This window comes from Eleginops maclovinus, chromosome 21 (assembly GCF_036324505.1).
Source record: "Eleginops maclovinus isolate JMC-PN-2008 ecotype Puerto Natales chromosome 21, JC_Emac_rtc_rv5, whole genome shotgun sequence".
Taxonomy (NCBI): domain Eukaryota; kingdom Metazoa; phylum Chordata; class Actinopteri; order Perciformes; family Eleginopidae; genus Eleginops; species Eleginops maclovinus.
Genome location: NC_086369.1, coordinates 17,331,818 through 17,343,390, shown reverse-complemented (window position 1 = coordinate 17,343,390; position 11,573 = coordinate 17,331,818). Strand labels below are relative to the sequence as shown.

Genomic DNA, 11,573 nt, shown 5'->3' with positions numbered 1-11,573 from the left:
TGGAAAACGGGCATATGGAAAACGGGCTTATGGAAAACGGGTTTATGGGAAACGGGCATATGGAAAACGGGCTTATGGAAAACGGGCTTATGGAAAACGGGCTTATGGAAAACGGGCTTATGTATATGTTAGTATATCTATAAACTGTACTCTAACTGTTTTGACAGATTTCAGTGTCAGTTATTGATCAGCTGCTCATCGGGAGCCAATCAGCGCGCTTAGTGTGTAAGTGAATTGAATGGTGTGTGTGTGTGTGTGTGTGTGTGTGTGTGTGTGTGTGTGTGTGTGTGTGTGTGTGTGTGTGTGTGTGTGTGTGTGTGTGGCCCCCCAGGGTGTAATGAACGGGGAGGATCGATAGGGGGGAGGAAGAGCAGAGACCCTCCTCTTCCTCTCTCAGTCTCTCAGTCCAGATCAGAGCGAGAGGACATGGAGGCACTCAGAGAGACTTAAAGGAGCTTTTATATAAGGGCTTTTATTTAGAAATGCGTAGTACATCTTCATATTTATATTTGTTTGAGTTTCTTTGATCTCTACGATGTTTCCCTTAGTGACAGTGGCGGTCTTTGGGGTCATCATGGGGATGACTGTTACACCGGGCAACACGGCGCGGGTCGTCAGCGGTGAGTTACCAAAATAAGAGTATTAATTAATAAATGAAATAAAAGCTAATTTATTCATTTATGAAACAGGATGCATTTAATGATAAAGTATTTCAAGTACTTTATTCCTTTCAGTATTTATACGTGTTCTGATCCCTGAATATACTTCAATAATTCTTTCTGACTTAAAGCAGATGTGTTTAGTTTAAGGTGTTTTGGAAACTGAAATATAATCCATATTAATATCTTTATCTTATTGTTTCCCATAAAACTGATTCATTCATTTATTATTTGTATTCATTTAAAGATGTTTTAAAACCATAAAGTGAATGTTGCTCATTAATTATTGAAACAGTGCGTACTGCAGTTGATTAAATAGCATTAAAGAAGTTAGATATAAATAAATCACACATTTTGCAGGAGTCTGAACATAGTAACTTCTCCTCTTTATATGAATAATGATGTAAATTAGAATAATTGTATTTATCAATATTTCAACTCTTTAGTTCATATGTACTTCTAATGATCAAGAGAACCGAAACCTCTACGTAAAAAAGTAATAATAAAATGGAGATTAAATCAGGGCGTAGATGAAGCATGTTTCTACCATGTTCTGAAACACGATTAATGTCTCTTATTAACCCTAAGCTGAAGCTCCTCCTCCTATAATCTACATTATTAAACTATATCTGTCTGTCATAAATGTTTTATTTATTTTTCATTTATTTGTTGTTTTTCTTCAGCAGTTTTTATTTTATGTTTTCATTTTTTAAGTTTCTGTTTATCTTCTAAATTTTTGATTTATTTTTAATTGTATTTGTCAGTTTTTTATTTTACTTTAGTTTTACTGTTTCTGTTTATTTTTTATTAATTGAATATGAATTTATTTAGTATTTCCAATGATTGGTCTTCATTCATTAGAGAGCAGCAGCACCATCTGGTCTCTTTACGGAGCCAGCAGACAGGCAGTGAGACAGTATGCAGACAGACAGGCAGCATGGAGCTCTTTGGGCTCTAACAGGAAAGTGATGATGCTGCAGGAGAGAATCCAGCTAATCACTTAAAGTAGCTCTGTGGTGTGTGTGTGTGTGTGTGTGTGTGTGTGTTTGTGCTATTTTAACCAGTATTAATCACTGCAGCACACACACACACACACACACACACACACACACACACACACACACACACACACACACACACACACACACACACACACCACACACACACACACACACTCACACACTGTTGATCCCCGCCAGATAACACGTTCAGAATAAGCAATTCTTTTCAGGTCAAAAGAGGATCCTCCTGGTTCAGGTTTAAAGAGGATCCTCACAGTTTCTGGTTCTCCCCCAGGTCAGACGGTGTGTTTGGGGGGTCCGGACCAACCCTGCTATAAGATCGCTTACTTCCACGATGTGACGAGTCGTGTTGCGTTCAGGGAAGCTCGTCAGGCCTGTGAGATGGATAGGGGGGAACTGATCAGCATCCAGAGTCCGGAGGAGCAGAGAGACATCGAGAACCTGCTTCAGGTCTGACTGGATCCTGGTCTTCTTCCTCCTCTTCCTCCTCTTCCATCATCTTCATCTTCATCCTATTCATCTGCAGGATCTGCGTTCCGGAGCAGTGGGGGGGCAGTAGAAGGGATCTCTGACGGGGATTTCTGGATTGGTCTGACACGTGTGGACGGGACTCTGAACCCTGAACTCAGCAACACCTTCACTTCCTGTCCACACCTATACAGCTGGGGACCGACGGGAAGCCCCGCATCCTTCAGGTGAGTGACATAAAGGCGGTCCAAGAGAAAACCTAAGTCTCAGGTTCGACCCCTGGACTCAGGACCATCTAGTCTAAATCGTGTTCCCCTGTGGTTTTTCAGGAACTGGTATTTTGATGAGCCGTCCTGTGGGGGGGAATCCTGCGTTGTGATGTACCATCAGCCCACAGCACTCCTGGTCTGGGCGGGGCTTATCTCCACCATTGGAACGACGACCGCTGCAACATGAAGCACAACTTCATCTGCAAATATCAACCAGGTCAGTGCCTACACAATGACTACACAATGACTACACACTGACTACACACTGACTACACACGGACTACACAACGGACTACACAATGACTACACAACGGACTAACACACGGACTACACACGGACTACACACGGACTACACAAGGACTACACACTGACTACACAATGACTACACAATGACTACACACTGACTACACACGGACTACACACGGACTACACAATGACTACACACAGACTACACACGGACTACACACGGACTACACACGGACGACACACGGACTACACACTGACTACACAATGACTACACACTGACTACACAATAACTACACACTGACTACACAAGGACTACACACTGACTACACACTGACTACACATGGACTACACAAGGACTACACACTGACTACACAATGACTACACACTGACTACACAAGGACTACACACTGACTACACACTGACTACACACTGACTACACAATGACTACACACTGACTACACACTGACTACACAATGACTACACACTGACTACACACTGACTACACACTGACTACACACTGACTACACACTGACTACACAATGACTACACAATAACTACACACTGACTACACACTGACTACACACTGACTACACAATGACTACACACTGACGACACACTGAATACACACTGACTACACAATGACTACACAATAACTACACACGGACTACACACGGACTACACACGGACTACACAATGACTACACACGGACTACACACTGACTACACAATGACTACACAAGGACTACACACGGACTACACACGGACTACACAACGACTACACACGGACTACACACGGACTACACACGGACTACACACGGACTACACAAGGACTACACACTGACTACACAATGACTACACACTGACTACACACTGACTACACAATGACTACACACTGACTACACACGGACTACACACGGACTACACAATGACTACACATGGACTACACACGGACTACACACGGACTACACATGGACTACACACGGACTACACAAGACTACACAATGACTACACACTGACTACACAATAACTACACACTGACTACACAATGACTACACAATGACTACACACGGACTACACACGGACTACACACGGACTACACACGGACTACACACGGACTACACACTGACTACACACGGACTACACAAGGACTACACACTGACTACACAATGACTACACACTGACTACACAAGGACTACACACTGACTACACACTGACTACACACGGACTACACACTGACTACACACTGACTACACAATGACGACACACTGACTACTCACTGACTACACAATGACTACACAATAACTACACACGGACTACACACGGACTACACACGACTACACAATGACTACACACAGACTACACACGGACTACACACGGACTACACACGGACGACACACGACTACACAAGGACTACACACTGACTACACAATAACTACACACTGACTACACAATGACTACACAATGACTACACACTGACGACACACTGACTACACACGGACCTACACTCGGACTACACAATGACTACTCACGGACTACACAAGGACTACACACGGACTACACACGGACTACACACGGACTACACATGACTACACACGACGACACACTGACTACACTCGACTACACACGGACTACACAATGACTACACACGGACTACACACGGACTACACACGGACTACACAAGGACTACACACGGACTACACACTGACTACACAAGGACTACACACTGACTACACACGACTACACAAGGACTACACACTGACTACACAATGACTACACACTGACTACACACTGACTACACAATGACTACACAATAACTACACACTGACTACACACGGACTACACACTGACTACACACTGACTACACACTGACTACACAATGACTACACAAGAACTACACACGGACTACACACGGACTACACACTGACTACACGCTGACTACACAATAACTACACACTGACTACACAATGACTACACACGGACTAGACACGGACTACACACGGACTACACACTGACTACACAATAACTACACACTGACTACACAATGACTACACACGGACTAGACACGGACTACGGACTACACACGGACTACACACGGACTACACACTGACTACACACGGACTACTCACGGACTACACACGGACTACACACGGACTACACACTGACTACACAAGGACTACACACGGACTACACACGGACTACACAAGGACTACACACGGACTACACACGGACTACACACTGACAACACAATAACTACACACTGACTACACAATGACTACACACTGACTACACAATAACTACACACTGACTACACAAGGACTACACAACGGACTACACAACGGACTACACACTGACTACACACTGACTACACAATAACTACACACGGACTACACAAGGACTGCACATGGACTACACACGACTACACACTGACTACACAGGGACTACACAAGGACTACACACGGACTACACACGGACTACACAAGGACTACACAAGGACTACACACGGACTGCACACTGACTACACACTGACTACACACTGACTACACAATGACTACACAATAACTACACACTGACTACACACGGACTACACACGGACTACGGACTACACACGGACTACACACGGACTACACACTGACTACACACGGACTACACACGGACTACACACGGACTACACAAGGACTACACAAGGACTACACACGGACTACACACTGATTACACAGGACTACACAGGGACTACACACGGACTACACACGGACTACACACGGACTACACAAGGACTACACACGGACTACACACGGACTACACACTGATTACACAGGGACTACACAGGGACTACACACGGACTACACACGGACTACACACGGACTACACACGGACTACACACGGATAAATCAGTTTCACTCTGTTGTTTATTTGTTGTTTGTCCGTTATATTTCTCTCTCTCACAGAGAGCCATGTTGTGAAGGAACCTGTTGAAACACCTGGGGGGCGAGGTTCAGGTGAGCAGGTAAGTCCATATAAGGTCATTACCTCCAGCAGACCTTCCCTTGATATGTGTGTGGTGATCCCTCAGAGTCGACTGCAGGTGGAGGTTTGGTCCGAGCTTCAGGCAGCGAAGACAGCCCCCCACAGGTCACCATGGCGGGGGCTTCTGGCATGCTGCTGGTATACGTCATAATACCCACAATCCCGCTGCTGCTGCTCATCCTGGTGGCTTCTGGGAGTTGTTGTTTCCAGATGCTCAGCAGGAGGTGAAACTGAATTTGAATTTCTTATTCTTTGCCTATTTATATTCTTTGTATAAACAGGACACTTTTAATTCATGTCTTTTGGAATTCTATTTTCTAGGTATTTATCAGTGTGTAGTGTGTACTACTTTGACTGCTGAAGAAGCACTGTGTGTGTGTGTGTGTGTGTGTGTGTGTGTGTGTGTGTGTGTGTGTGTGTGTGTGTGTGTGTGTGTGTGTGTGTGTGTGTGTGTGTGTGTGTGTGTGTGTGTGTGTGTGTGTGTGTGTGTGTGTAGTGCTTACTCAGTGATTATGACAAGTTACACACTCAGACGTATTGTTAACACGAGAAGATTTACAGATGCTGGCTCATTGCCATGTGTGTGTGTGTGTGTGTGTGTGTGTGTGTGTGTGTGTGTGTGTGTGTGTGTGTGTGTGTGTGTGTGTGTGTGTGTGTGTGTGTGTGTGTGTGTGTACCTGGCATGAATTCATGTTTCTGCTGACTCTCTTCCTCTCTTTACTCCAGTAAAACAGATATGCAGATAACTTTTTACTGCAGTAAAAGTACACAGATAGATATAATATACAAATTATTAATAATATATAAATAAATTCACTGCTTGGCTAAAAAAAAGGTCCCACACTCTAATATTTGTTGGAAGCCTTCAGCTTCACGGCACACATTCTCTGTGACATCGTTTCCACAAGCTTCTGCAACGTCTCAACATTTATTTCTGTCATTATTTTTGATCTTGTATTGATGAGGGGAGATTCAGACCACTGATCAAAGTCTTCTCCAGCACATCCCAAAGACTCTCAATGGGGTTCAGGTCTGGACTCTGGGGGGGCCAATCCATGTGTGAAATGATGTCTCATGCTCCCTGAACCACTCTCTCACAGTCTGAGCCGATGGATCCTGGCCTTGTCCTCTTGGAACATGCCCTCTCCATCAGGGAAGAAGAGATCTACTGATGGAAAAACCTGGTCCTTCAGGATATTCAGGGGGTCAGCTGACCTCATTCTTTGGGTTGCTGAACCAAGACCAGACCAACTGCAGCAGCCCCAGATCATAGCCCTGCCCCCACAGGCTGGTACAGTAGGCACTAGGCATGATGGGGGCATCACTTCAGCCGCCTCTCTTCTTACCCTGATCCCCCATCACTCTGGAACAGGGTCTGGACTCATCAGACCACACCTTCTTCCATTGCTCCAGAGCAGTGACGTGCGGTGAAGTTCATGACTGGTGAGGCACTGACGTCATCACAATCAGATTTGAACTGGACTCACTAGCACCCCCTGCCATGAGGCAGTAGAACTGCGTGCCTCACCTAGTCTCTCTTCGCAGCGGTTTTGCTCAGCACAAGAGACACGTTACAGACATACAGTTGACAAAAAACACTGTATATTATATACACCAGCTAAAGTATGGAAATTAGTTAATATAGCCAGGGTGTTTGAACATTTTAATAGCGACATACAGACAGACAGCAGTTACAGTCTCCCTGTATAGCATGTCAGCAGGTTGGTGCCTCACCGAGCAGCCGTTCTCAGTGTTTGAACGTGAATATGAAAATTCAGCGATTTTGGATCAAAATAATGTAAAACTGGTGAAATTAAAAGGAAAATAACTTTATAATACAAACAACTGGATAAATATGATCATTACATTTATTTCTTCATTTTACTTTTCATGATGAGGGGAGGCAGGTGAGGCACGGCCTCACCTGCCTCCCCTCACCGCACGTCACTGCTCCAGAGTCCAATCTTTACGCTCCCTACCAAACTGAAGCCGATTGGCCTCACTGAGAAGTGGTTTTCTTACGGCTACCCAGCTGTTTAGTCCCAATCCCTTGAGTTCCCTCCGCATTGTGCGTGTGGAAATGCTCTCTCTGTCACTACTAAACTTAGCCGTGAGTTCTACTGTTGTTTTTCTACCATTTGATTTCACCAAAAGTTTAAGGGATCGCCGATCACGATCATTCAGGATCTTTTTCTGACCTCACTCCTCCCTGGAAGAGGATGTCCCCCACTGTCCTTCCAGTCTTTAATAATGCGGTGGACAGTTCTTAACCCCATTTTAGTATTTCAGTAATCTCCTTAGATGTTTGCTCTGCTTGATGCCAATAATTTGACCCTTCTGAAACAGATCAACATCTTTTGCACAACCACAGGACATGCCTTTCAACAGGACTGTTTAACAGATGAGAAGCTCCTCTCTGCATCAGTTAGGGTTCCATAACTTGCTGCCAGCTGAAACATAATCACCCATGCAGTAATTATCCAATGGGGTGCTCTAACCTATTTGCTTAGTTAAATCCAGGTGGGGACCCTTTTTTTTCGCCGGGCAGTGTATAAAGTATTAATAATATAAATATCTGTTTTTGCAGTTCACCCCGCACTAAGATGGCCCCCCCCACCCAGTCCACCCTCTGGATCTCCAGGACGCAGAAACCAGAGAGCATGGAGGTGTGACATCATCAGTGACATCACGGCTCAGCTCATCACATTTATTGATCAGAGACTGGGGGGCGGGGCTTTGAGAGGACGATGATGTCATCGCACAGGAGTTTATGTTGTGTGTGTGTGTGTGAGCGTTAAAAAGGTGTATATCAGTATGTAGAGTCTCTACTTTAAAGAGTCCTCTCCTGCTGATGTTCAGGGGTTTTATCTTTTTGTAGTGTCTTTTTAAAGTCCTCCCTGCTGATGCAGGTGTTTCATATGGTGTCTCTACTTTTGAGGCCTTCCGCTGATGTTGGGTATTTAGTTGGGTCTCTGCCCCCTCTGTCTGAACCTTTTTTTTGGGCGTTTTTTTCGATTTTCAGCCTGGCTTATGTCTCCTCCCGGGACCTTGTTTTTCCCTTTTTCCCTAACCCCCCGTTTTGGGGTTTTTGTTTTTGGGAAAAATGTGAGGGGGGAAAATGGTTCCCTTTTGGGAGGGGAAATGTGTTTTGTTAAATTTGGTTTGGGGAAAAGAAATTTTTTTTAAATTTTTGTTTTAAAGAAATCGTCTTTGGGAAAAAATAAATAAGCGTATTAAAAATTGGGGGGGGAAAAAAATCAAAAAAGTAAAACTCTGTTTTCATTTTCATTTTTTGTAGCTATTTTAGTCCCCGTCTCATTCCCGCTTATACCTAACTACACAAACGAGTGCATCAAAAGTGTGAGCTGGTCTTAAACGTTTTTTTTAAACACCTTTGGGGGAGGGGGTTGTGGAAAATGTGGGGTGTGTTTTTGGGTTGGTCCGAACAGTGCATGAGGCTGAGAGGAAAGGCGATGTGTCTACTGTGGTGTGTGCGAGTTTGTTGGGTTGTAGTCAATGGTGACCCCTTTTAAAAAATTGCCAATGGGGGTGTTACCCAAATCCTTTGATTTCGGGGGGGAAATTAAAAAGTTTTGGTTTTTTTGTTTTTATCGAAAAATATAATTCCCGGGGTTAGAGACCATAATATTGTATTTTTTAACCACTTTTAAAAAATTCCTTTCAAACCCCCACACTCAACAAAGCCACTGCTGGAGACCCTGGGTTTTTATCCCAAGATTTCTTTTCACGACTCTGGTTAGACAAGTTTTGCCTGTTCATGCCGTCTCTGAAGCCCCCCCATATGAACTACCCCGCCGGTGGGGATAAATGGGTGGTTTTTTATACAGTATAAAATCTATGGGAGGTGTTTAAGGGGGTGTTTGGGAGGTGTTTATGGAGGTGTTTACAGTTAAGGAGGTTGTGAAAGTCTATGGAAGGTGTTTATAGGAGGGGTTTCTTTATAGGAGGTGTGTCAGTTATTTGGAAAGGGGTTTATAGGGGTGTTTACAGTTTTATGGTGGTTTTAAGTCAATGGGGGTGTGTACGTCTTAGGGGGTGTTTACAGTCTATATGAGGGTTAAAAGTTTCGAGGTGTGTACAAACTATAGGGGTATTTTAAGTCTATGGGGGGTGTTTACAGTCTATGGAGGTGTTTTTCAGTCATGGGGGTGTTTTTCGTCTATCGGGTGTTTCAGTCTAAGGGGGTGTTTAAATTATAGGAGGGTGTTTTTTTTTTTTTTTTTGGGGGCTTGGAGGTGTTTTTTTGTTTGAGGTGTTTAAGGGTTTTAAGAGGTGTGTAAATTTTTTTGGGAGGTGTGTACAGTTTAGGAGGTGTTAACAGCTATACAGGTGTTTACAGTCTATGGGGGGTGTTTTCAGTTATAGGAGGTGTTTACAGTCTATGGGAGGTGTTTAAGTTATGGGAGGATTTATAGTCTATGGAGGTGTTTTCGTCTATACGAGGTGTTTTCAGTCTATGGGGGGGTTTACAGTCTTTTGGGGGTTTTACAGTCTATAGGAGGTGTTTTCGTTATACGAGGTGTTTTCAGTCTATGGGAGGTGTTTACAGTCTATAGGAGGGTTTTCAGTCTATGGAGGGTGTCAGTCTTTTGGGAGGTTTTATGGGGTCATACGTTATAGGAGGTGGTACTCTTTTGAGGTGTTTACAGTCTATACGAGGTGTGTACACTCTATAGGAGGGGGTTTACAGTCTATGGGAGGTGTTTCGTCTTAGAGGTGTTTACAGTCTATAAGAGGTGTTTTACAGTCTATAGGGGGTGTTTACAGTCTATAGGAATGTGTACTGTCTATGGGAGGAGTGTACAGTCTATCGAGGGTGTTTACAGTCTATAGGAGGTGTTTTTACAGTCTATACGAGGTGTTTATGTTCTATAGGAGGTGTTTACAGTCTATAAGAGCTGTGTACAGTCTATGGGAGGTGTGTACAGTCTATAGAAATTTAATTAAAAGAGCGTGATAACAGTCTATACGAGGTGTTTACAGTTTTGAGGTTGTTTACAGTCTATGTGAGGTGTTTTCAGTCTCTATAGGAAGTTGTAAGTCTATGGGAGGTGTTTATAGGAGGTGTTTACAGTCTATAGGAGGTGTGTACAGTATATGGGCGGAGTTTATAGGCACGGTGTTTACAGTCTTAGGAGGTGTGTACAGTCTATACGAGGTGTTACAGTCTTTATAGGAGGTGTGTAAGTCTATGGGAGGGTTTATATGGGAGGTGTTTACAGTCTATAGAGGTGTTTACAGTCTATAGGAGGTGTTTACAGTCTATGGGAGGTGTTTACAGTCTATGGGAGGTGTTTACAGTCTATAGGAGGTGTTTACAGTCTATAGGAGGTGTTTACAGTCTATAGGAGGTGTTTACAGTCTATGGAGGTGTTTACAGTCTATAGGAGGTGTTTACAGTCTATGGGAGGTGTTTACAGTCTATAGGAGGTGTGAACAGTCTATAGGGAGGTGTGTACAGTCTATGGAGGTGTGTACAGTCTATGGAGGTGTGTACAGTCTATAGGAGGTGTTTACAGTCTATAAGAGGTGTTTACAGTCTATGGGAGGTGTTTACAGTCTATAGGAGGTGTTTACAGTCTATACGAGGTGTTTACAGTTATGGAGGTATTTACAGTCTATAGAGGTGTGAACAGTCTATGGGAGATGTGTACAGTCTATGGGAGGTTGTACATTCTATGGAGGTGTGTACAGTCTATAGGAGGTGTTTACAGTCTATAGGAGGTGTTTACAGTCTATGGGAGGTGTTTACATTTTGGAGGTGTGTCAGTTTTGGGAGGTGTTTTCAGTCTATGGGGGGTGTTTCAGTTATAGGGGGTGTTTCAGTCTATGGAGGTGTTTAAAGTCTTTTGGAGGGTTTTTGTT

At 43.8% G+C, this 11,573-nt stretch overlaps 1 protein-coding gene across 1 annotated transcript; it reads left to right on the top strand.

Annotated features, from left to right (window-relative positions):
• The first annotated feature begins 415 nt into the window (after nt 1-415).
• On the top strand, nt 416-8,488 carry chodl (chondrolectin). The gene is given in 9 exon segments (XM_063912933.1): nt 416-620; nt 1,956-2,131; nt 2,208-2,235; nt 2,238-2,376; nt 2,479-2,546; nt 2,549-2,635; nt 5,609-5,659; nt 5,734-5,911; nt 8,275-8,488. Coding segments are annotated over 9 exon segments (897 nt in total). The 5' UTR covers nt 416-535; the 3' UTR covers nt 8,360-8,488.
• Nucleotides 8,489-11,573: the final 3,085 nt, after the last annotated feature.